The 25,119-nt window shown below is 40.7% G+C and overlaps 5 protein-coding genes across 8 annotated transcripts in view; 2 read left to right on the top strand and 3 right to left on the bottom strand.

The window, feature by feature from the left end:
* Nucleotides 1-334: 334 nt before the first annotated feature.
* Nucleotides 335-1,558, bottom strand: adat3 (adenosine deaminase tRNA specific 3). The gene has a single exon (XM_008295066.1). It carries the CDS (start codon nucleotides 1,479-1,481, stop codon nucleotides 441-443), a length of 1,041 nt encoding a protein of 346 aa, XP_008293288.1. The 5' UTR covers nucleotides 1,482-1,558; the 3' UTR covers nucleotides 335-440.
* A 1,155-nt stretch (nucleotides 1,559-2,713) lies between these two features.
* On the bottom strand, nucleotides 2,714-6,303 carry alkbh6 (alkB homolog 6). Of its 2 annotated transcripts, none has more exons than XM_008295068.1 (2): nucleotides 6,215-6,303; nucleotides 2,714-3,963 (listed from the first exon to the last, which is right to left on the bottom strand). In XM_008295068.1, the coding sequence occupies exon 2, from the start codon at nucleotides 3,959-3,961 to the stop codon at nucleotides 3,257-3,259; it is 705 nt and encodes a 234-aa protein (XP_008293290.1). In that variant the 5' UTR covers nucleotides 3,962-3,963; nucleotides 6,215-6,303; the 3' UTR covers nucleotides 2,714-3,256. The 2 variants fall into 2 exon arrangements, with proteins under 2 accessions (XP_008293290.1, XP_008293289.1); XM_008295067.1 differs by having other exon boundaries at nucleotides 2,714-3,966.
* Nucleotides 6,304-6,525: 222 nt separating this feature from the next.
* On the top strand, nucleotides 6,526-9,281 carry osgepl1 (O-sialoglycoprotein endopeptidase-like 1). The gene is made up of 7 exons (XM_008295069.1): nucleotides 6,526-6,798; nucleotides 6,891-7,278; nucleotides 7,363-7,567; nucleotides 7,680-7,828; nucleotides 8,636-8,766; nucleotides 8,886-8,957; nucleotides 9,082-9,281. The coding sequence occupies exons 1-7, from the start codon at nucleotides 6,593-6,595 to the stop codon at nucleotides 9,164-9,166; spliced, it is 1,236 nt and encodes a 411-aa protein (XP_008293291.1). The 5' UTR covers nucleotides 6,526-6,592; the 3' UTR covers nucleotides 9,167-9,281.
* Nucleotides 9,282-10,421: 1,140 nt separating this feature from the next.
* fkbp7 (FKBP prolyl isomerase 7) lies at nucleotides 10,422-17,423 on the bottom strand. The gene is made up of 4 exons (XM_008295071.1): nucleotides 17,185-17,423; nucleotides 16,613-16,764; nucleotides 14,311-14,438; nucleotides 10,422-11,872 (listed from the first exon to the last, which is right to left on the bottom strand). Exons 1-4 carry the CDS (start codon nucleotides 17,400-17,402, stop codon nucleotides 11,711-11,713), a joined length of 660 nt encoding a protein of 219 aa, XP_008293293.1. The 5' UTR covers nucleotides 17,403-17,423; the 3' UTR covers nucleotides 10,422-11,710.
* Nucleotides 17,424-18,598: 1,175 nt separating this feature from the next.
* The window catches only part of glsb (glutaminase b), a 39,648-nt gene continuing 33,127 nt past the window's right edge, over nucleotides 18,599-25,119 (top strand). For all 3 annotated transcript variants that reach the window (XM_008295074.1, XM_008295072.1, XM_008295073.1), the window contains exons 1-2: nucleotides 18,599-19,016; nucleotides 24,954-25,050. In XM_008295074.1, coding sequence (XP_008293296.1) covers nucleotides 18,706-19,016; nucleotides 24,954-25,050 — 408 coding nt within the window. In that variant the 5' untranslated portion in view covers nucleotides 18,599-18,705. The remainder of the gene's footprint in view (nucleotides 19,017-24,953; nucleotides 25,051-25,119) is intronic.

Genomic DNA, 25,119 nt, shown 5'->3' on the forward strand with positions numbered 1-25,119 from the left:
ACAAAGATTTACTTGCCGCTCTTAGACTTAATCATCAATGTGTGAGTTTGACCGGCAAAGGCTTGAATAAAACATTCAATAATATGTTAAAGCCCAATACTCTAGCTTTAATCCTCACATGCAAAAAGTAAAAAACAAATCATGTATCAACTGTTACACATAATCTGCAGGTGGCGGATGTTTCAAAAGTGTCAGCTGCAATTTCTGTATTTTCCAGTCGGAGGAAACGGCTACAAACCATAGGCTGTAGAACCTGCAGTTACGTAGGTAACCTTAAAGGAAGTCAGCACCAAGATAGGAAACCTTCTGTAAGTACACACACTCACGATGCAAGAACCACTTGAATAAAACTTTATTTAAAATAAATGTTAATGTAAAATATTTGCTTCTTAAGATCTTCAAAATTTCTAGTAAATGACCAATTAAACACACACTTCCTGTTACTGTCCGCTGTCCTTTTTGATGTGGTCATTCAAACTGCTAAGATCTTCACACTGCTTGCTCAACACTCCTTTGTACACTTCAAAGCGATGGTTCAGATCTTTCTGTGCGTGGATTTTAAACTTCGTCCCAAACGCCCCATCAGCAGAGCCCGTCCCATAGAAAACCCGTCCAATCCGGGAGTGCACCAGCGCCATGGCACACATAACACAAGGTTCTCTGGTCACATAGAGGTCATAGCCAGTGCATATGTATGGCTGAGAACCTGCCTCTAAATCAGGTCCGTTTTGAAACATATTCGAGGTTGGTGGGGTAAACTGGCAAGCAGGGTAACTGTCAAAACAGTAGCATCCACCACCCTGACTCCGAGCTACAAGGTCAATGCAGACCATGACTGCGTGGTGGAGGGGGTGGTCACCTCTGCAGTCGTGACCCACCGCAACGATTCTCTCCATCGCTGGGTCGACCACAACTGCCCCGACCGCCTCCATCCCCAACTCCCTTCCAGCTTTGGCAGCAGTCACGGCAGACATCATGTACATGTGCATCACAGCTTTCTGAGGGGGGCTGAAGAGCTCTCCTCTCAGGGCCACCGTCACCTGTTTGTCCTCATGGAAGGATGTAGGCCAGTGTTGGCTCGCCAGTTCAAACTGGGGTCGGGTCAGGGGGGCACGTGCAGGAACCTTAACCACAAAAGGCTCACCTAATCCGTCAGGTTTAACTCCAGGCAGAAGAGAGTCGACGCTGACCACCTTCATGTCTGGCGCATCGCTGACGAGGCACACCAGCACCTCCAGAGGGTGAGGGCTCCCCTTCTCCTTGCGTGCCCGCACCCTCTTGATGTGCTGAAGGCCATTCAGCGGGTAGAGGCTGTTCAGCTCCCTGACAAGTTGAGACGTCTCTTTCTTGTTGACAATGGGCGCAGCAAATGCCTCTATCAGCTCGACGTCTTGTGACTGCTCATCTGACAGTACAGGATAAGCAACCCAGGAGTCGGCATCACACGCTGACCCTTTCCAGCGTTTCATCTGTGGCTCCATTGTTTTGGTGTCCTCCTGTCAGCACATTTGCAGGACAGAGCACATGATGAGAAAACCTTTCCCCTGTCTTGGACACAATTCAGGCCTGGTCTATAATGCAACAGCTTTTGGCCAGAGGACATTCATTCAATTCTTTAACGTTGCTCAAAACATGAACAAGCCAGTTAAACTTCAAAAGGTAGCAGTGAACTTGCAACAAATCAGAATTAAGTTCTCATAAATTACTCAGCCAGGTTGGTATGAAGCCATTGAAGAGGTACTGCATCAGTTTAGTGTGCTCTTGTAAGGCCAGTTTCATACATTCCACAACTACAAGTATGTGACAATCTGCACGGCAAACATTTCATCATCTCCCCAAGTCTGCAAGAGTCCCCATAGACCCTTCTGCAACCCAGAACTTGTATTTGAACAGAATACGGTACAGGGACAATAATGCACATGCTCTGTAGTGGTGTGCATGAGCAGATAGTACCTACTGTGCATTTATGGAATGTGTCTTAAAGCGAGTATACCTAAGACTTCAGGTTGATACACTGACTAATGAATAATTTAAAGATGCAGTATGTCAGATTTAATGGCATCTAGTGGTGAGGTTGCTGAGTGCAGCCAAATAAATACCTTGCACCTCACCTCCTTCCAAACCATGTAGAAGAATATACAGTAGCGGCTAAAAACACAAGAAATGCCAAAGAGCCAGCATCTGTTATGCAGTTCTGACATATGAAGCATTTGGACTTTTAATCCTTTGTATGACTCAAACTCCAAAAATGTTTTTTTTTCCTTTCTTATAATGCATCTCAATCACTGTCACGAGCAACATGACACTCAACAACTGCATTATATTCCATTACATGATGAATTGTCACCTAGTGTTGGAATTTTGTGTTTTCTTTACATAGATAAAAACATTTCCAATACGTAAACTGATGAGAAAAAAGGCACAAATCTGTTCCATTAGCACTCATGACAGGTGAACTGAACATAATGTGTAAAAATCTGTGGAGGGGCCCTTCAAACTTGTCTAAGGAGCTCTTAAAATGTGCACAGAATACATTTTGCAGTAAAAAAAAAAACGCGCTTGTCAGTGCTCCCTGGTGGACAAAATGTTAACTACACTACTTCCAAACTACCTCACTATGTGCATATTTTGGTACATATAAAGCCAACATCAGCTGATTATATCATGGAATAGTTGAGTTCTGATTAAGTCCATAAAGTAAGGAATGCATACATAAATTATAATGTTGGATTTATTTCATGTATGTATTAGCAAAACAAGTATTTATTACGTCAACATAAATCTTTCTTGTTTTTTGACACTTGATTAATAATTACAACTGAAATATACAAAAGAAACTTGTGTGATAACAGCTTCACAGATGCAAACTCATGCTTGCCTTTCTGATCAAAATAAATCGTTTTAGGCTGCTGATGAGAGTAGTATAAAGTATAAAGGTGCCATTCTGAGCGCTGTTAATTAGGCCTGGACTTCTGTTGTTATTTATTACATAGATATTTGATAGCTTGACTCTATAAACTTATACAACATTCAAGCATTTAATCAATAATTGGAATAATTTCGAGTTGCAACCCCAGATGCGTTGTTGCCTTGGACAACAAATGGAAAAGCCACTAACAGCGTCATGAATCCACAGATATTTAGATTAAACTAATTTAGCATAGACACATAATCACTCTAGCAGACTCCCATGTATATCAGGTGCTGTGGGGTCAGTGGCAATGTGGAACAATAAGATCATGTCTTTTTTTTTTTTTCATTTCTTCCCCAGCATGAGCTTCGTCTTCATAACTTTGGGCACATGCCGTATGGTCAGCGACACTCTGGTGCCTCGGGTCAGTGTCTCCCCTGGCAGCGCCCCGGCAGCAGACAGGTTCACCACCTTGTCCGTCAGCGTGTCCTGTTCGCACCCCTGAATGCCATGAAGGAGTCGCTGGTACATTTCATCCTGTAGGATGAGAAGACTACGTGGCTTCACCAGCAGGGAGAACAGGTAGCGGTTCTCCTCTGTCTGCAGCACGTCGCCCTCCTGGCTGCCAACAGGTGAGTAGAAGTTGAGCAGGGTGTGAGAGCCCAGGCTGATCGTGGTGACAGTAGGGTGGTACAAGGGCCCGTCCTCGTGGGGCATGATCCCTTCTCCTGGATTATACTCATTTACCAACACATGATTGGCTGTTTTCCCACTGAACGCACCCAGAGAGGAAATTTTTTCACAGTACGCGTGGAGCCAGTCAGGAATCCTCTCTGCCAGCATGCCTTTGGGATGTGGTAACCCGCCCCAGTTCTGCAGCCTTCTGCCTGACAGCTGAGTCCATTTAGTTTTAGGAGACCTATACACCTGTTGCAGCAGGAAGGACTCCTCATCTTCTGATATGAAATCTGGGATGTAATACACTGTTGGCGGGGCGTCACTTACGACAAACTGCTTCAAGTCCTCCAAAATGCAAGTTGGGTGTTCCATGCCTCCTTTGGAAAAGTTAACATGAAATGCTTATTAAAACCCAAGTCAAGGAAAGCTAATGGTGGCACATCTGGCAGTGGCTAACAGCAGGGAGTATATGTACCGCAGCTGTAGTTAACAACTACTAGACATCTCACTAAAATATCTAAGACATGTATTAAGATGTGCAGACTATCCAGTAACAGACTAAGAACTGAATATACTGTATGTGCTAGCTGCAGGACCCCCTCATCAGCCGCAGCAGTCCTCTTACCATGTGATCCCAGGCATTTCTGTTGCAGCGTCACTGAAGTCAGCTTCAGATTCAGCATTTAAGGGAAAAGTTAAATATTTATAAATGAAAACTGCGTTAGATGTTGAAGATTGATCTTAAATGCTGTCTTCAGCCCACTTTCAAATTTGTGAAACTTTATTATACTTGTAAAAATGCAATAACAAAATTGGAGTTACACTGCTTTTTGGCTGGTATACCACATTATCCTTGGTCCAGATTAAAAAATTACTATATGCAGACTGGTTAAATCTACCCTAGATTATGCCACAGAGGCAAAAGAGTCTTTAAAACACAGTTTTTGGTTTGTGAAACCTTTATTCGGTTTGTGAACTGCAAAGAAGTAGAAAGTTCTGTATTTTTGATGCATGTCAACTACACCTAACCTGTTCCATATATAAAACCAATATATCGAGATTAAAATTAAGCAAAAAAGGCTAAAGAGTCTTAAAAAGACTACATCTGATTTGTAAAGCCTTTATTGGATTTTTAAAAAGGCAAAAAAATAGGCAGTTTCACTGCTTTTGTTGCACATAGACTTCAGTAGGTCTAGATCTAAAGATCTAATCATTATCGACTGTTAAAATGTGAACTAGATTTTTCCTGAGATGCTAAAGAGTCTTTAAAATATGGTCTCTGATTTGTGAAACCTTTATTCCCTGAGTGAAAATGCAAAAAAGGATATTATATATTGTGGTAGGAAATCGGGATCAGGTCTAATGTGGTATACACGCATCATAAGCAGTAAAATCTCCCTTTTTTGCATTTTCAATAACAGAATAAAGGTTTTACAAATCAGAGACTACAGTATAAAGACTCTTGAGTCTCTCTGGCATAATCTAGTGCACATCTGGTCAGTCTGTTGATGTGGTTTTTGGACCCTATCTACAGTAGTCTTGTCTATGTGCAAAAAAGAGGTTAAGTCTCTCCATTTTCACAAATAGAATATTTTACAAATCAGCGACAGGATTTTTTCCAGACTTGACCCGTCTATTACAGTGGTTTGTGATCTGAGCCTTGTCTAACGTGGCAACAAAAGCAGTTTTTTTATGGTATTACAAATAGAACAAAGCTTCCAAACATTTGAAAGACGTTTTTAGACATCGTTAAGGATTTCTCTAGAATATATAACATTGTTTTACATTATTACAACATGAAAAAACTGCAGATCCATCGCCCAGAGACTTAAATTTAGTTCCCCTTAACTTTTCACTTAAATACCAAATCTGAAGCCGACTTCAGTGTCGCACTGTTGCATGCTCTGTTGATAGCATTAGCAACTTTTAGCTTCCTCACACCTTTCATACACGTTCCGTGCCTACACCCAATACAGTACACACAGAGCTTGACACAGATACTATGATGAGTTACAAGTTCACTGACACCTTTAAAATCGATACAGGTTTGTTCTTTTCACCTAAAACACAGAAAAATCCAATTCTCTGAATGTACAACTAAACGCAATGGTGCGTTTATGGTTGTAGTACATAAGAGCTTCACACGGGTAAAAAGCATTTTACTCAAATCCAAATGAATTGCTTGTGGTTAGAAACATTACTACAGTTAAACTTTAAACCACGGCTTATTAGTGTTGTTTCTTTACACGAATCCCTAAAGTAACCGACGCCTGTGTTAACGATACCGTGACATACAACACATATGTTAGCATCATCTTTTTATTTCAGCAATGCTAAATTTATATGTTGCCTTTATTTACAACACTGGCTGTTTCTGGAAATGTGCAGGCAACTCTACCATTTCTCACAACAACACACTGCCCTGTTTTAAGGTTATTGTGCGCTTTCATCAGAGATACGACATTTTTTTTTGAAAGCCTGAAGGCATCACGTCTTACTACACGGAAGAAGGCTACGTTCAAAACAATTCTGTTAAAAGCGCCAATTGGACGGGGTCGCTCCCAATAAATACTTTAAAATTTCAATTTTAAACACGAGCAGACACACCAAAAAAATCAGATTTACCTCATTCGACATCAATATTTTGAGGTAAATGCCGTTTCGTCAAAAAAGCCGAGTCGTGCGATTCCATGCATGTAGGTTTGTGCAGCTGACTAAAATGTCCGTCCAAAAAAAACACATCGATTTTTTTTGGACCCCATGCCTAATTTTCCAAACGATTATTCAAATAGTGGCTCTGTAGCGGTGCAAATTGGGCACCTATACTTTAAAGTTGTTAGTCTACCTTCTTGGTGACGTCTTTTAGCTGGATATCTGCACTTGATGAAAGGTTACAAGCTGGCCGTGGACGGAATTATTTACATGTGACACAGTGAGACGGCATTGGAGACAGAATGAAAGTCAAGTAATTTCCTTGGTAAATCGAACTTGAGGTTCGTGACCATGTTCTGTTCAACTGCAAAACGTGTGCAGAGGCTGCTGCAGTTTAGACACACACTACGCTTCACTGGTCTTTGTGGAAAAGCCTCCTGCTCCAGACTGGTTTTAGGCATCGAGACAAGCTGTGATGACACTGGAGCTGCTGTGATGGACGAGACGGGTGCAATACTGGGAGAGTCTCTGCATTCACAGAAAGAAGTTCATCTCAGGTGGGTGTCGCAGCTGGGGTCACATAGCAAGATCGTTGCTACTGTTCAGGGTTTAGTTTTGACTTTTTTTTTTAACTTCATGAATGCTGTAGGACTGGTGGCATCATCCCCGCAGTGGCTCAACAGCTTCACAGAGAAAACATAGACCGTGTGGTCCAGGAGGCTTTGGAGAGGAGCGGCGTGACCCCAGGGCAGCTCTCTGCTGTGGCCACCACGGTGATGCCAGGCTTGGCCCTGAGCTTGGGGATCGGCCTTGAGTTCAGCCGGAAGTTTGTGAGACAGCACAACAAGCCCTTCATCCCCATCCACCACATGGAAGCCCACGCCCTGACTGTCAGGATGCTTCAGCCCGTTGCCTTCCCCTTCCTGGTCCTGCTCGTTTCTGGTGGTCACTCACTTCTCGCTGTGGCTCGGGGTGTCGATGACTTTCTGCTTTTGGGTTACACGCTGGATGAAGCTCCAGGGGAGACACTGGATAAAGTAACACTAACATTTAAGTTTAAGCTCCTGATGTTCAAACTGTGATCATAAACAAAACCTAAGTGGTCTGTTGTGGATTTGCAGGTGGCCAGACGTTTGTCACTCATAAAACACCCACAGTGCTCCAGGCTGAGTGGAGGACAAGCTATAGAGCTTCTAGCAAAGGACGGTGACAAAGGACGGTTCCCTTTTAGAACACCAATGGGACAAGCCTATGACTGCTGCTTTTCTTTTGCTGGACTGCGGACTCAAATTACAAATACTATAGTGAAAAAAGAGGCAGAGGAAGGTATGAAAATGCACAAACACCCAAATAGTCATGAATGACAGCTATGTATCACATGAACTACTAATGCACAACTAACAACAAATTATATTTTCCCTTGAACTTCCCTCTGCAGGTGTAGAACAGGGGACACTGTTGTCATGTGCGAACGACATTGCAGCTGCCACACAGCACACCGTTGCCTGTCATCTTGCAAAGCGCACGCATCGTGCCATCGTGTTCTGTATGGCAAACAGTCTGCTGCCGTCAAGAAATCCCACATTGGTGAGTGCTTTTCTTCACTTTGTGTTTTATTTAATTAGTGAAACTAAGATTGCTGCAGTGCTTCTGCTGACCCTTAACACTGATATAAGGAGGCTGTTGGTTGTCGCTGAGTTTCTGCTCATGTCTGTATGTGGCTGCACGGTGCTCAATTTATCCTAAGAGTCGTTCTTTCACTATAAGATTTTTGTAGTCTATGGGCTTACAATGGATTTTATATTACAATATCTGTCAAAAGTGTTACAGTAGTTATTATTAGTTTTGAGGGGAAAATAAACCAAGATTTTCGATATAACTTTACCAGTAAAAATGGTATTACAATATTAGATTGGGCATGTTTATTTCATTATTAGGTTTTAATGCATTTTCGAGCAGGTTAAGTTTAAATTTGATCAAATTTTCAGTAAGATTATACATGACTGGTGGCGGCAAATTTCAGCAACAGAAACATAATTCAATGTAGATTAACCTTTGAGGGGATAAGGTCGGCAAAATTCCTCTCATTGTCAACAATAATTCAGCCGTAATGGTATACCACATATATTAATCCACACCTGAAAATAATCCCCAACAAATGCACTTTTTGTTTTTGTCATTTTAGCAATTGTAAAAAAAAACAATAACAAACCACAGTGCCCAGCTGTTTTATGGTGTTTTAAAAGAAGACAGACTAACACATTGTGGCTTTTAGTTTTTTCATGAAATGCGGTGACAGTGAGAATAACACAGAATAACAACTGTCTTATAAATCAGAACTTAATTGATACATATTTTGATTCAAAGAAATCCTCCGTAAATCCTCTTTTCTAGGTGGTGTCTGGAGGAGTTGCAAGCAATCAGTATATCCGAAAGGCTTTGTCCATTATCACTAAGATGACGGGACTACACCTGGTCTGTCCTCCAGCCAAATTCTGCACCGACAACGGAGTGATGATTGCATGGTGTGTACACAGTAATGTCAGGATCTTCATTTAAAAAACTTCTTTAACAGTGAATCAGATCCCATTGTCTGATTTAATATTTGCTCATGTTAGACAAATCTCTTTTTTTTTTAAACCAGGAACGGTGTCGAGCGTCTGAGAGAAGGGAAGGGGATACTGCCTCCAGATGTAGATGTTCGCTATGAGCCAAAGTAAGTCACCACTGAATACAAGAAATGTCACTTACTGTTGAGATACAAAACAAAAGTATTCAGGTCTTTTTATCTGTACTGCTGAGTAAAATCAACTTTGGCTCACGTAAATGTTGCGTTGCAGGGCACCACTGGGTGTGGACATCTCAGCGGAAGTCAGAGCAGCAGCAATCAGGTTGCCATCAGTCTGGATGAAGATCCACAACTGACAGACTGTTGGTTTTGTTCTGCAAAACAGTGTTTTGTCTTTGATAGTTTTTTGTACAAAATGTAAAAAGCTTTATGCAGATATTTATCAATAAAAAGTTGGACATCTCCACTGAATTTTAGATATTTAATCATTTTTGTCACGACACATAATGAGTTCAGTTTATTGAAACTGACCAACCAAACAATATGCTCCAAATCCCAAATTATCAGAGGTGTGAGAAATATTCAGTTCTTTTTCTCTCTAATATCACAGGGCTGCAAGGTGGAGCAATGGTTAGCCTCACAGCAAGAAGGTTGCAGGTTCGAGTCCCAATGAGGACACCCGAGATCTTTCTGCGTGGAGTTTGCATGTTCTCCCCGTGCAGCGTGGGTTCTCTCCGGGTTCTCTGGCTTCCTCCCACACAGTCCAAAAACATGTTGAGGTTAATTGGTGATTCTAAATTGTCCGAAGGTGTGAATGTGAGTGTGCTTGGTTGTCTGTCTCTAAGTGTAGCCCTGTGATAGACTGGTGACCTGTCCAGGATGTCCCCTGCCTTCACCCTGAGTCGCTGGGATAGACTCCAGCCCCCCACGACCGTAGTGAGGATTAGTCGGTGTATAGATAATGGATGGATGGACTAATATCACATTATGAAAAATACTCTACAAAAAGTATTGCCTTTAAAACCTGAAGTGAAAGTATATACATATTAGTAAAATTAAAATGGCAAAAAGTATTTGTTTTGCAGTAAAATGTTCTGTGTAAGTGTTTAACTATGATATATGATGTTTTGGGATTCATTTTACTGCTTTATTACTGTGTACAGTATGTTGCATTGTACTGCTAATTTGACCAAAAAGGTGACCTTTGACCTCTAGCAGAGCTGTTTTTGCACTGATTGACCCCAAAAACTAACCATTCTGAGGAGAGGCCAAACGTAACTCACCTGTGAAATATCAACTTGTTAGACCTCAGCACTCCACTACAGACTGTTCACATACAGACACACAGACGGGGCCGATTATAGTATAGACACTCTATAGCATTTGCAAAAGCTGTGGAAGTGTTTTATGTGTTGCATCTATTTGAGTGCCTCCTTCAGGCAGGGGGCAGACATGAGTCCATTGCATAGACTTCTGCCCAACCCCTGTGGAGCAGATGTCCTTTCTATCTCAAAAAGCCACATACTTGTTTAAGTTTCCGCTTGAGCACTACTCTCTCATGGTGAGTTAATGTATGTGCATATAAACAAGCAAGAGCTACAATGAAAAACCTGATGATGAAAAAAACACATTTATTACAGAACAAAGAAAACACTAACATAAGAAGTAAATGGTCATTTCAGGTCAGGAAACCACACAGATCTGCAGAATGTGATGTTTGTCTTCAGGTCTGACCTTACAGCTCTGTTAAACCCACCTGAGCTAGAGGTTAAATGCAAATGCAAAATCTCTTGTTTTTTCTCTCGGTGCAAAGTCTAACCGACTGTGGTTTTCCACTTCCAATTCTTTACTTGGTTACTAAATGCAAAAATGCTTCAACAAGGTACAACAGCAATCACAGTTATGACCATATACAGACATATAACTTGTACATGCATTTACTGTCAATTTATTAACGAGATGTGTCACATTTCATTTCTTTTACATTTGTTTTCATCAGACATCCTGTTTGATAATTCTGATAGGGTTAGTCCTAAAAAACATACACCACTTTTTCAAGCTTTCCACTGTTATCTGTGGAGCTGTACATCGATGTTATATTGCAGATTGGAGGGCTGGAAATCCAAAGTAAGAGTTGTTTATTCTTTGCGTCATAAACCACTTACTCACATGACACTCATGTTACGGTTTCAGAGCCACTGATTCAACAACATTGTGCAACCTTGTGGTTTTGTGTTGCAACCTGATATAATATTCACCAAAAGCTAAAGATTAAACCTCTTCAAATGACCAAATTTAGTGGTATTTGCACAAAAGTAAGCCTCGCAGACAGTCTTCATTGCACATTTTAGTAATTACTATTAAAGTTTAGGGGCTGCTTTGCTGGATTAGAAATGGAATCTCCACACACCTCAGTTATTTCATGTCTGCTTTTAAAGGAAAATAAAAAAAATCCATCCACAAAATGCTGATTCTCCAGCATTTTAAATCCCAAATAGTTACTGCTACAGTCCTTTCATAGCAAAAGCGCGTCAGCCGCCACACAAAGAGACAATACCTCTCTTTATATTGATGCCAAAAAGGAAATCAAAATAAAATACCACAAAAGAGGAAGAGGTACTTCTCTGTAAGTCCACAGCAGCTTCTACAGGCTGAAAAACAAGTGGGGATTTTCAAAAGGCACTTTAGGTAAAGGAATAACCCACTAGCTGAAGTAGAAGTGGTGAGACATGTTGGCATAAAGAGGTGTAGACTAAAAAAAAACCCTAAACATACTGTATGTCTAACAGTGCAAGAACAAGTGTGTATGGACATTCTCTTTATTTTATGAGCTACTCTTGTTTTCTTCCAAAGCACAAAAACTAAAAAAAAAAAACCCACAGGATCGACCACCTCTGACACTAGAGCTCATCATGCTCATAAATATTGTACTCCTTTGCGCTGATTATTCCGTCTCTGTCCTGGTCAGTCTTGCGGAATATATCGGCCATAATCTTCTCGTAGAAAGGGTCATCACGAGGCTTCCCACCCTTTTCATACTCCAGTTTCAAATATTCTTTAACCTGAAAATAAAGGAACATTTTACCGGTCTCACTTCAGAACAAACAACAGACTTGTATAACACTGCTCTTGCATAACAAACCACTGTTGTGCCCCTATTAGCCAAATATCATACTAGATGGTATTGAAAGCAGGCCAGTGTAACTTCTTTAGATGTGCTATCAACAATACAGATAGCATCATGACTATATAAGTTAATAGGGAGATGAATTACAGCCTTACAACATTCTTGTGCAATCAATGAATGTTTGTTATGAGAGATAATGAGACTATAAATATGTCTAGCTGTCATTCTTTATGCAGAAAATCAATAAGGTTACCCGAGGCTGCTTGGAAAGATGTGATAACATAAAGATGTAAGGAAGGTAAAATAGGGTCATCATATTTAAATAAACTCACACCATGTTAGATACGCATTTTAAGGGAACTTGTTATTACCAAAGTTGTTTTTTTAACTGTCCCGGTGCCTTTGAACTACAGTTACAGCAGTTGGTTTCTGCCAAATATATTTAACACTTATATACTTTCTGCCCAAGAAGAAGATAAGAATGATACACATCTCATGCCTGTGTGTTGGTATGAAGCTAGAGCCAGAAGACAATCACGTGAAATCCTTTTTTAGGCATGGACATGACACAGCACTGCTGCTTCATCAGTCTGTCAAAGTGTCGCCATGTAAACACTCGTATTTGTCACAGCTCCATGCAGACATACCCTCCACGTTGACTAAGAGCCGGTACTCACGTGATTTTTGTCATTCAAACGACATTGGACAGCACGTCAAGTGACTTGTTGCCTAATAACTCACTAATAAACACAGTTCCAACAACAAATGATTGACCTGCAGCTTATAAACTGTGTGTCAGCCCGCAAGAAAAGTACACAGTGTGGCTTTGTGTTAGATCCTAATCGATCCAGTCTCCATGTGCGGAAACATTTATGGCTTAAGTGTAAGTAATTAGTGAAGTTACTGCTGTTGTAGTGATTCCCTCCCTTTAGAGATGCTCATGTGGATCCTGATGCTGCAAGTATTAAATACATATATACAGTTACTATATAAGCTCAGATCAAAGACTCCAACAAACAGCAAGAAGCAACAAATGGAACATTGGTTCTTGTTCATGTTTTGCCAAAACCTGGTTTACATTTATCTCAGGTTTGTCTCATTTATCTGAGCTGTTACAGACTCACAGGGAAATTCTGATTGGTGGACATTTCAGTTTGCAATAGATGTGAGATTGCAGAGCAAAGTGAATGAGCAAGTTGTCTCACAAATGGTGCCTTTTGCTCTTTGGGATGTTTTTAGGAAGATTTTGGGGCTGAAATGTAGAAAAGGCCCCTGTAAATAGCTTCACACAACTCAGAGTGCCACAGCATGCAGTTCAGACTTGTGTTCAAAGTGATGTTCAAATGTGACTCGGTTGCTGTTTGCTGTCGTGACTTTTACAGAAAAGTGAACAGATTTTAAAAAGTTCAAAAATACACGTACAGCATCAGCACCAATAAAACTCACTCAATACAATTTGTGTTAGTAGTCTAGTTTAAAGGAAATTAGTCTTTTTGGCAGAGTTGTGTGCTGTAACTGTACGTTTTTTAAATTAGTCCCTTCCTGCCTTTAGCTCCATACTTTATGGCCAGGCACGAGAGTGGTATTATCATTTGTCTTATCATATTTCCCACAATTTTGTGTCCTGTTTTGTTACCTAATCATGTGGTCCTTACAAAAAGATAATGTTTAGGAGCTTCTTTGTTTCAGTTTTGTGACTAACTATGTGTTAAAACAAATTACTGTACAACAATTCTATGGGGGGTTATAATTCTAATGTGGAACAACTGTACACGGTGCACACACACACAGAGAGTAACGGGGGTTTAATAGAGGCCTAGCTGCTCATTTCTGCCTCATGGGCCCCTAATATGTTAATCTAACCATAATTATTACCATAAAAAGTAGCCCTTTCAGTCTTTTTAAATCACTCTGGCTCTTTACACGGGCTTCTAGTGGTTTAGAGAATAGACTTTATTATTTCCCTGTTGGTGTATAAAACATGGAGTGGTTTAGGGGCCAAAATACATTTCTGCTCTGTTGTTCCATTTTTTATTATCCAGACCTCTTAGATGTCGTGGGACAGGTCTGCTCAAAGTCCCCGGAGTCAAAAATTACATGGAGAAGCAGCATTTATTTTTTTATACAAAACAAATCTGGAACAAAATCCCATTTGCCATTTCCTTTTCATAAATTAGATTTGTACCACTTGGTTCATATCCGGCACTGCAACGCAACTTTTATTCCTATGTTGTTGTTTTTTCCCCCCCCGTTCCTTTGCTTTAACTTATTTTTCCCCTTTTTTAATATATATATTTTCAAAGACCTAGTCAAATGTGTCTTTTCTGTCTTGTTGCTTCTGGTGATGGTTGCCAGCTTGGACAGCATAGTCACCTCTGCCTTTGTGAGACTTTTGTCTTTATCGATGTCCATCTTTCCAAATGCCTCCATGCTGCGTGGCCCCCTGGACACAGTGAACACCTCCACCTCAAAGACCACAGTGGCATTGGGTGGTACTGGGCCTTTTCCAGTAAGAGGACATAAAACAGAACATCACAATTAAATAAAAAACAAAACAAACAAACAATAAAAACCCATACATATATGACGCTATAACAGCGTTTCAATATTACCAAACACTAGTATCACACTTCAGCTTAAAGGCTGGAATTGCAGTTGTTTCAAGGAAAAACATTTTTAACTGTGTTGATTGGTATTTTAGGTAAATTCTCAGACTTTGAGTTGAAGTGAATTAAGCAGCTAAAATATAACTCATTGAAGTCACAGATTTGGTCTCAAAAGCAAAAAAAGTCCTGAAAATGATTCAACACAATCTAGAAAGAAGAGAGAATATAAGAGCAACATGCAAGCAATGCTCTTTTTTATTGTGATGTGACGGAAAGAGAGGAAAAAGAAGAGGGCAAGTAAATTATAGCTGTTAAACTGGGAGTTCACACTTAGCAGCAGTCAGTCTTGCATAGGTTTATGTGTGCTGTCCTACAGTACACAGAAACTATGAAGCAAACTGGCGCAGGGGCAACAAAAGCATGCACAGTCAGCAATAACCATTTCCTCCAAAAAGTCAGAATTGAAGTGTTCAAACCTTACATTCAGCAGCTCTGCAACACCGCCGACAGACAATACCATATATTTATGAGCACCGCAGCGGTTTGTAGGAAACAGTGAGCAAAGGTTAAAAAAATCTAATCAGCTGTTAGTTCTCACAGTGTGCTGAAATTCATGCTTGGAAGAAAAGAAGTAGAGACCTTCAAACTCTCTGTGCATGCTTACAGTACATGCCATGTGGAGATGAGTATCAAACACTGCGAGGGCTGTGATGCTAAAGTGCTGCAAAAGAAGACAAGACAGCATGAAGGCAGCTTTTGTACCACTGAGCCAAGATTACACAGTACAGTCACAGCAACTAAAAGACTGGAGAAAAATCTAAATCATTACCAGCAACATGTGTAAACTTCATGCAACCGATGATCGTTCTTCAAATTCAAACCAGACTGGTAGGTATTAATGTCACGAAAACAGGATATTCAAATAGCAGGGACATGGAGTTTGCATGAAACAGGTTTTCATGTAAATTGTTTTATTTGTTGGCTCCCTTTTTTAACCCACTTAGACCTGAGGTGTACTCTAAATGCACACACAGGTACACACACATATATTATTGTTTTTATTTTTTAGTTTTTGTGTTTGTTTTTTATACTTATATTTATATTCTTTATTATGTATACGGGAGTGTGCAAACAAGACAATTTCATTGCCCAGTGTTAAACGGCTGTGTCTCATGTGCGCATATGACAATAAATGTCTATCTATCTATCTATCTATCTATCTATCTATCTATCTATCTATCTATCTATCTATCTATCTATCCATGTGCAGGATCAAGTCTTAATGGATTAAAGGAGCAATCTGCCATGTCTTCTGTGTTTCTTTCTATAGCCTGAAAATATTGCTCTGGAGATGTCAGCAGCGTTGGTTTGGGGCTACAAAAGCCCGTATTACGAACTGAGGATGAGAATTTTTTAAAGATGTTGAGTTTTTAGGAAAAGAAGCTTGAGCTATGATGTAGTCCTGAGTGTTTTTTTAAAGTGCCCAAAGTATGAATTAAAAGTTATCCCTGCTCTGGAGCATGATTGGTGACTGTGTCTGTATGTGTGCATCTTGCAAATCCCGAAACTGAGTGATGCGTAACATCAAACAATACAAGTCTTCCTTTACCAGACTTTTGTCACAGAAGACATTTTGATGTATTTTAGCAAGAAAGGCACAAGTGCACCAACGATGGCTGCATTTCAGTGGTGCTGCTTTAGTACATGACCACTGTCGAGCTTTACTTGAACACTTAGTGGAACTGAGCCACCATGAATCCCACATGTGCCTTTCCCAACAGTAACTGTAAGTGCCTGTGGTAAAATGGGTGGACGTAACTTATTGTTTGGTAAATCTGCAGTTTAAGTGGGATTTTGGCAGTAACGGACTTCGAGCTCCGACTGGTGGCTGCCAAACAACCATAGATAAACAACTATTTTAGAAGTGACTTGGTCTGCCCTCGTGTAAGTATAGCTGTAGCGGTGAAAAAAATAGAAACACATGTTTACTCAGGATCAAAATGCAATATTGCTACTCCTGTGAGGAACATCCTGCCAGCAGAAACCAGCAGTTTGTTGCATTTATGTACCTTTGCCCTTTTCACCAAATGCCAGCGCAGACGGAACAGTTATCTTTCGTTTTTCTCCGGGACACATATTCATCATCCCAATGTCGAGGCCTTTGATGACCTGTCCGACGCCCAGCACGAACCACTGAGGGTGCCCATCTTTGTCTGATCGACTGAAACAGAAACAGTGCAACATCTAATCAACCAGGGCACACACACTTTAGAATAAATCTGAGCACATAAGGATTTTCATGGTGTTGCTTCATGGATCCATGTGAGGACCTCTGAATCAGGCCTGAAAGCAGGATTAAGTACAAATCGAAATATTTTGTGTCTCTACCTATTTACTAGCAATAGTTTTATATGCCACACTAAAATAAAGGGTTTCTGAATTCTAAGAGACACATAAATGAGAAAATAACATTCAACAGGCAAAGTTAAGCCTGTGCTGATGATTCATGACTCACTCCAGGTAATAAGAAGCTGACTAATAATTATATAAGTATTGTGTCAATGACTTGCAAAACATCAAACTGGCTTGTAAAGATAATACTTTTACAAGCAAATGTTTTTTTCCCCCATATCCCACAAACCTGCAGTAAAACTGGGAACCGTCTTTGGCGAGGTACCCATCGTAGTGAGCGTTGATCAGATCTCCCTTCTTGCTCCTCTGAGTGCACTCCTCGGGCTTAAACAGAACTTCAGTCTTCACTTCTCCGTCCAGTTCCTCCGCTGAGGCACAGACGGACCATAAACCGAGCTGTGAGGACACAAAGAGGCAAAATGTGCAGCTCACTAACTTCCACATCATGCCGCTGTGCTTTCGTGGCACCTTCTGAAAGTGACGTTTGAATGCAGCGGAGGAGGACGGCGTAGGGGCCTGAACCCCAGACAGCTATTCTGTCCTGAGTTTAGACTGTCAGGCTTTCGACGCGACAAACAAATCCGGACTCTTTTAATGTAATTGGCCCAAACCGTGGACTTGGGCCTGTTTTACCCATCGCTCATTGCTCTGGAGAAACTTTCTGGGAGCAGTCATGGATGTAGAGGCGGCACACAGCCTGATGAGCCTTTTCCTGACAGACTAAACCAAGGGCAAAATTCTTCCCAACCTCTGCTCAATACAATAAAATATCAAGAATATGCAATATAGAAATTAAATAAGATGCAAAAATAAAGTTAAAGGTTACATTACATAAAAAGAAGTAATAAATGACCTAAAGGAGAAATGATGTCAGAATATTAAAAAAAAATGCTGTTCATGAAGTTAAAGTCTGCATCACAGGTGTGAGATTAATAATACATATTATTATATAAAACGTAGAGAGACTGCAGGTCCAGAGCTTCCAGCCTAAACTGTGTTCCTGCTCTCACCACACGGAGCCATATTAATAAAAACATCACGACAGGAGGAGGACATTACAATAAATAAATAAGTTGGCCGTGATCGTTGTCAACAACCATTTTAAAAAACAAAACAAAAAAACACAAGAAATAAAATGTTGCACTTTATTTAAGTAATTAGATTTTTTTTTTAAATGACAATTTAGTGTTTGTTAATCAGCAAAGCGATATATGGACTATGTGAAAAAGAAAGATTTTTTGAACAAAATGACAAACCTTATAAGGGTATAAATAATTTTAGGAATAAACAAAGAAAGAAAAAGACAGTCGGGTAAAGGTGCAATAATTCCGTTGATACAGGAACTCATTGTATTCAAATGGAATTTTTTATTATTTCTTCACTGCAAGCACTCTGTACAGCCGCTGTCATTAATTAGCCATATCGTTAACGTTAATCAACAGCAGCAAGAAAGGTCAGTGCTGATAGGGCCAATAAACTTACGGTCCAGATTTGACAGACGTGACAGGGGACCAATAGCTAGCTTGAAAGGGTCATAAGTTATCGTTAACCACCAACGTCACCTCGTTTTCTCCGACAGGAGCCGGGTGGGCGGGGCATAGCGTTTTCATATATTCTCGGACGCCGGTGTCTGTGACTCATCGCCTCTCAGACAGTCAACGTAGCTGAAGGGATTCTTCCACAAACCCGCAGTTTCTACCGGATCTATTTGGAACCACAAATTTTTCTCTCATTGCCTGACAGGATTGAGATGTTACATTTTAGGTTCTCGACAGTGCTGAAGGAGTTGTTTGAAGCCACCCTCAAGCGTCCCTCTCTCGGCTCCAGACAGAAGACCTGGTTACCGACCCGCCACTGCTGCTTCGGCGCCGCGTCCGTTGATGCCCGAGCTGTGTCTACTCAACTGAAGGTCCTCCATGCCGCTTCGCACCGCCCGGCGCTCCGCACCGCGCCCTGCGCCGCCCCGTACCGCTCGTACTGCGCGAAAACTGAAGGTGCTGCTGTGGAGCTGGACGAACAGCTGAAGAAGGATGGTGTCGGCAGCGAGGCAACCAGCGACAAGTAGGTTTCTAGTAGTTTCTTAAGGAATGAGCCGCCTGACTCCATGATGTGACGCATACAGGCGGATGCAACATTCGTCAACCGCCGCAAAAACGCCGTATTAGAAAACGATCGGTAATTAGCTAACTTAACATCCTCTTCTCACGTGACACACATGTATTGTATGTATTATAATCAAAATAGCCTCCCCCAAAACATATGTAAGTAATATGTAAGAATATACAGGCTAGCTATGGTAGCCTATATCCGCTATCACACCATGCGTGTCTTGCTCATACCGGGTGCTTGCTGCTGGTACTTTGTGCCAAGTACCTATATAAACACGCCGTCCTCAAATACCAAGCTAACCGAAAGTTAATTGGAATTTCAGAAAGCCAGGCCGACTTGTATGTATTGTTAGGTTAGCTATCTGGTCCAGTGTAGATAAGACGCCACATGGTGTAACAGTTAGAAAGTGAAACAGCACCTACTTAAAGAGGAGTGGAGCCACACAGGACAAAGTCGTCCATATAACATGGACTCAAAACTGCCAGAGCTCTTATTTGATGTAACTTTCAGTTTGTTGGTTATAGTAATAATTACTGTCTTACTGGAAGTCGGTGTGTGTGTACTGGTTTATGAGGCTTCTAGTCATTTCTGCACTGGCCTCCCTCCCTCCCTCTCACTCAGAAGTGACTGTAGGTCACAGCTGGTGGGCTGCTCCACACTACTGACAGTGTCTGCTTTCTGTCCCATGATAGAAAATGTGTGGAGGAAAACTAGCTCAAGCCTCAGTGTGGCTTCAACTGGTACACGTGACAGCAATAAAAAACGTTTTTTTTTTAAAAGTAGTTTTTATGTTGATGTTTTATTTGCTATTTCTAATAACCAAGTAACACAACCAAACTAGGTTCTACATGAACACATTTTGAGAACAGCAGTTAATAGTGAGAGTACAGTGACAGCTATTGTTAGAGTGCCATTCACAATACATATTTTACAAAGATAAAGAACTTCTTTTTTCCCCAGACTTACAGTTTCAAAGTGACAGTAAGTCCTGGTGAGAGATCGTAAGTCATCATGTCGGATTTATTCGTGTACATTTCATGTTTGCTAGTTTCTTTCTAATAGGTTGTGGTTGTATTTTCAGTTTAAAGGTGACATTACTATAAAACTTGTTTTTAACACAAAGCCCAGTGTGATTTTGAAGTCAGCTGTCCAGATAGAAATGTGAAATCTATGTTGTTATGAAATATTGGAATTCATTTATCCGTATTGTCAATTTCATATGTCAAGTTGCATTAAAAGCTACCAGTTGGCTATCTGTACGACAACTGAACTCCATATGTTTTCCTGTAAAGCTAGGCGGTTTTTACGTGTCAGCTCAATACGCCAGAATTGCTGGTATTTTTCCTGACCTAGAAACGAAGATGCACATGGACAGGGCGGCGTCATCTCAAAGATATGGAGGAGGGTGTTGGCTTGGCTCTGCTAATGTATATGCTGCACTTCTCAAGACTGTGTTATGTAGCCACTCTTGGTCAGTGGATTTCCTGTTCGTAGTAATCATTTTCCACTGTCTGACCTTAATATATCACAATTTGTAGTTTTATCTCTATTTGTACTTTTTTCTCCCCACCTAGTTTTTTTTTTTTCCATGCTTTGGGGATAAGTTCCTGGAACTAAATTTTCCCACTTCTGTGTTACCTAATGCAAATTCAAGGTACCGTCAGGGTTTGCCTGTGGTAGTGTCAATTGTGAGCAGAGGTATTGTCACATTACAGCAAATCCAACTACAACAGTCTGCATCTGTATTGACCAGAAAAATAATAGTTATTAAAAATGAAGAGAAGGAGAGCTCTTGTTGGTCAAAGTGATATCAGCATTTGAAGGGAGGAGGCCAGTTAGAGGGAGCTGACCTCCACAAATACACAGTGTAAACACAAGAATGAAGCTGCCACTGAAGACTCTCGCCATTCAGGTTAGTTTATTACTGGCTGTAGAGAATGGCTGCAAATAGGAATGCTGCTTGTTTTTAGCCCTGCAGTGTAGCTGATGACACGACACAAGGCTGTAATGTATGTCATACGAATGTCTTTGCACTAACTTGGTGGTATTTTGAACACAAACAGGTTTCAGGTTGAGGGATATGCAAAGCAGGTATCTTTATCAGTCTGAAGTGCCGTGTCTGAATGTGTGTGTGAACACGTTTGATGCTCAAGATAACACCATCCATGTGTACCCACAGTTCTCAGTACTCTGACTCATATGGGTTATGGGTTAGAAGAAGTGCTAATGTGCATGATAAGGATGTTGTGTTTGTCAGGTTACTGATGATGATTCACAACTTAAACCCCAGGAGGAAATGTGGTAAATCACTTCCATCCCATTCTGTGCACTGAGAAACGGTCTCTGAAATATACAAGGTATAGCAGGGAAATCTCTACTCTAATTTCATTATTTTAAAATTGAGAAAAATCTTTGCATGCTGCAAGGCTTAGCTATCAATATGTAAGCCAGCTGTGAATTAAAGAAAATAACTCTTTGGAGGTGTTACCTGGTATAACACATTTAGAATGCAGTGCTAGATTGCAGTGTTATTACTGAGGCGTAATAACTTCCTCGGCCCGGCGCCATCTACCTTAAGCAATCTGAGAGATCAGTTGCAGCTTTAGTGGGTGGAAGTGGATGAGATTAAGATATCAAAAACAGACAAATGACTGTTGAGATACACATGACAAAAACCGAAAGTGAGTAATACACTTGGTGTTAAGCTCCAACCCACTGCTGAGTGAAACTAATCTTAGTGTTAAGTCGCTGATGTGATCCTCCTAAAGATATTCCCTCACTCTCAGGCCAAATAATTGATTACTACAGTAAGCTGTATGCAGCCCCTAATCTGCATGTTGAACCTTGGATCCACATTGTCTCCCTTTCAAATCTTTTAATCCATGGTCATTTTAGGATCCCTTGTATCCTAAAGCACCTATAGTATATACTGCTTTTTATGGTTGTGTGTCCCAGTACATGATTTTTGAACTAAAAAAAACCAAGCAGCCAAGTTAATATTGTGGTCTAGTCCCTATGCACTGTCACTCATTCACAGCAAAGAAAGATTGTCAAAACAAAGCCTTGTCTTTACCTTGTATCCAGGAAACTTAGAGTGTTGTGCATACACCAATGAGCAGTCATCGAATGGCAAATGGACTGAGCCATCTGCCCGTGAGGATTTTTTCATGTACAAATACAGGCGAACAAGGTGTCTAAGACGGTATTCACACGTGATCTGTTTGCAGTTAACATAGACCACGGTGCATTTGCTCGTTTAGTTCAGTTCATGTTGGCTGGTGACAGCTGAGAAAATCAATCGCACAAACCAGAGGATTTTGTGAAATGGATATGTGGCACATTTTAATTCAGCCATCTGTGAAACAGTGGAAGGATGTGTACAGGACTTGACACTGCTGCTGCTTTTCTGCTATGGTTAACATTGGCAACATAGAAATGGCATCTTGAAAGGAATATTTGATGTCTATTTGGAATGGTTCAGCATCTTTCTGCTCCCAAGTAGTATGCCTGTTAAACTACAAACAGTTGTAGTATCTACATTTGTACTGTCCAATCCAAAACTTGGATAATCCTGGCAACATTCGATTTCACCAAACGCCTCCAGAGCCATAGGAGATGTTACACAAGGGTTTTTAAAGGCTAAGTAGGGCTCTTCATGGCTAATAAATTTATCATGATTGAAATTGACAAAATACATCCAAATTTGCTTTGTGTTTTCTGCAATTGCTGCACAAAACACCTGCCAGGTGACCCTTACACATTTTAGAGCACAAAGTGCACTCTGAAGAAATACAAATACACCTCCCCCACTAAAGAGCATGTTTGGTGGTTAATGAGTTTTCACAAATGTGAATAATTTCTTAGTCCCAAATGCAGCAGCAAACACAGTTTGTGTGTGTGGTACAGGTTGTGTATTTGTAGTTCATCTATCCTTAGCTCAGCATACTCATTAATGTGTTACCATGAATGAAGTACTATCTTTGCATATCACACACAGACACACTCTACCTGCAGACCAGTTTTGTTGTGACTGTGTGGTGCACCTTTTGATTGTGCTGTTTGAAAGGACTGTTGTAGGGACAGATGTCAGGTCAATAACTGTCCCTTTTGATTATGCATGCATGACAGACAGCATTTCAGTTGAACGTGGTTTGTTTGCACACGTTCAGTCGCTGTTACCTTGGCTGTATCTGGAGTGTTTACTCTGTGGGGAACAGAAAATGTGCCAAAAGGAGAAAATATGACAGCAGGGAGGAGGTGCAGACTGAATCCTGAGATTTCAAATGCTGATGTGGCCATTGTGCAGTGCAGCTACAGTTTCACTGAGCTAAATCAAAGGCATTAAATCTGTGTATGGTAAATACAGTTTTAAAGGGTTTTTCCTGGAAATGTTCTTTAGTATTAAAGACTGCAATGAATGACATTATTGCTTCTTGGTGGTGTAAGACACAGAGTTACTGCCAGGTGTGTGCAGACAGGGATTTTGATTTTCCTGGCTTTATACGTTGGCCGTCCTGGTGACACGCACTAGTGCAACATGAGGTCATTCGTTAAGGTGCACTGTTTTCCACAAAGCTGCAGCTTTTCTAGACCTGCTGCTTTTCATTGTTGCTGGATTTGTAAAATTCTGTTATAAGGGTGTAAAACTTCAACTTGTCTTGAAAACCTAAATTTGATATATTTTGTACTGAGCTGGGTTTGCTCCACTGCGGACTATGCTGCTATGTCATGACCAGCGTGTGAACAGGCCGTGGTGTTGGCTTTATTAATCCAAGCGCCACAGAGAGCCGGGCAGGACTAAAGACAAGGGAATTTCTGGAATTTAGACCAAGTCTAACACTGCTTCAGACAGTGCCACCAAACCTGTACGTGAGTTGACACGTCCTAGGCGGGCAATGTTTTCAGTCACAAAGGTTTTAGCGATACTGTACTAGTAACCAGTCACCAGACTGTGTAAAGTCATTGTGGTATATGGCCAACTATTGTCTCCCCTGAAAGCAAAGGTCAAAGTTAATTGATGTCGTTTACGATATTTGTGTCCTTTTAGTTTGGCGTTCTGGTTGCAAAAGCTGTTGGAACTGCTTAAGACTGTTTTAATTCATGCATTGTGTAACTTTATCACAGTGAAAGATATAAATTAGGTTCATACTTTCGATTTGCTCTAATTAATATTACATAACTTACATCAGTATCATGACTTATCTACTTTTACTTTGGCTCGTACTTTTTTGTCACACCAGACATGGCAGCAAAAGACACAGGAGTTCATAATGTTACAAATGACTACATTCCATTGAAGTGAGCTAGTTCCATTGTGCCGTCCTGGTCACTGTCATAGGACACCTATTGGAATATAGCTATTGTTAACAAATTTTGCCTCAGCTAAGGCAAGTCAAAATACCTGCTGTGAAAAAAATCAGCTCTAACTTCATGATCGGTTGATCCCAGGATGGTACTCATCATGTAGCACTGTCACAGGAGACATTAAGTAATATTGCTCTTTATCCATACTGAGTCTTCGATCACTTCATAATACAAACACACACACACACACACACACCTCTGTTGCTAATGCTAATGCTTACACTTGGATTATTTTTGTATGCAACACTGAAATCCATTACTAATGTGATAAGTCCATAACAGCTACAGATAAGCTTTGTGTTTACACTGACATGACAGGTGGGGATAGGTTTTATTGTGGCACGTGCTAAAGGGCAATCATGCTGCATATCAACTGGCTGTTGGACTGTAGGTACTCTACATGACAGCGTTTATTCTATCCTGCCATTTCTCACATTGCAGAAAATTTAAACAGTGGTTACTTCTTTACGCACTCTTACATTACTAAAAGTTATACATATGTCCCTCTACCACTTTGTAATCTAGGAGAAGAAATGCAGGAATTCTTCCCAGTTTGGAGGATTTGCTCTTCTACACAGTCGCAGAAGGTCAAGAGACGATGCCTGCTCACAAATTCCTCACAGTAAGTCCTTTAAATTCAGTTCAGCTTGGTGGTTTGTGGAAGTACTAACACCTGTCTTAGTGGTCACAT

Source organism: Stegastes partitus, unplaced genomic scaffold (assembly GCF_000690725.1).
Source record: "Stegastes partitus isolate 25-593 unplaced genomic scaffold, Stegastes_partitus-1.0.2 Scaffold1018, whole genome shotgun sequence".
NCBI lineage: Eukaryota > Metazoa > Chordata > Actinopteri > Pomacentridae > Stegastes > Stegastes partitus.

Bases quoted from the DNA above. Each gene is read 5' to 3' on its own strand.
- adat3 (XM_008295066.1), bottom strand. From the start codon at position 1,481: ATGGAGCCACAGATGAAACGCTGGAAAGGGTCAGCGTGTGATGCCGAC.
- osgepl1 (XM_008295069.1), top strand. From the start codon at position 6,593: ATGTTCTGTTCAACTGCAAAACGTGTGCAGAGGCTGCTGCAGTTTAGA. The intron at 6,799-6,890 runs GTGGGTGTCGCA...TGAATGCTGTAG, and splicing joins CAGAAAGAAGTTCATCTCAG to GACTGGTGGCATCATCCCCG. The intron at 8,958-9,081 runs GTAAGTCACCAC...GTTGCGTTGCAG, and splicing joins GATGTTCGCTATGAGCCAAA to GGCACCACTGGGTGTGGACA.
- alkbh6 (XM_008295068.1), bottom strand. From the start codon at position 3,961: ATGGAACACCCAACTTGCATTTTGGAGGACTTGAAGCAGTTTGTCGTA.
- fkbp7 (XM_008295071.1), bottom strand. From the start codon at position 17,402: ATGATGTGGAAGTTAGTGAGCTGCACATTTTGCCTCTTTGTGTCCTCA. The intron at 16,765-17,184 runs GTTTGTGGGATA...TTTCTGTTTCAG, and splicing joins GGTTCCCAGTTTTACTGCAG to TCGATCAGACAAAGATGGGC. The intron at 14,439-16,612 runs GTACATAAATGC...TTACTGGAAAAG, and splicing joins ATTTGGTGAAAAGGGCAAAG to GCCCAGTACCACCCAATGCC.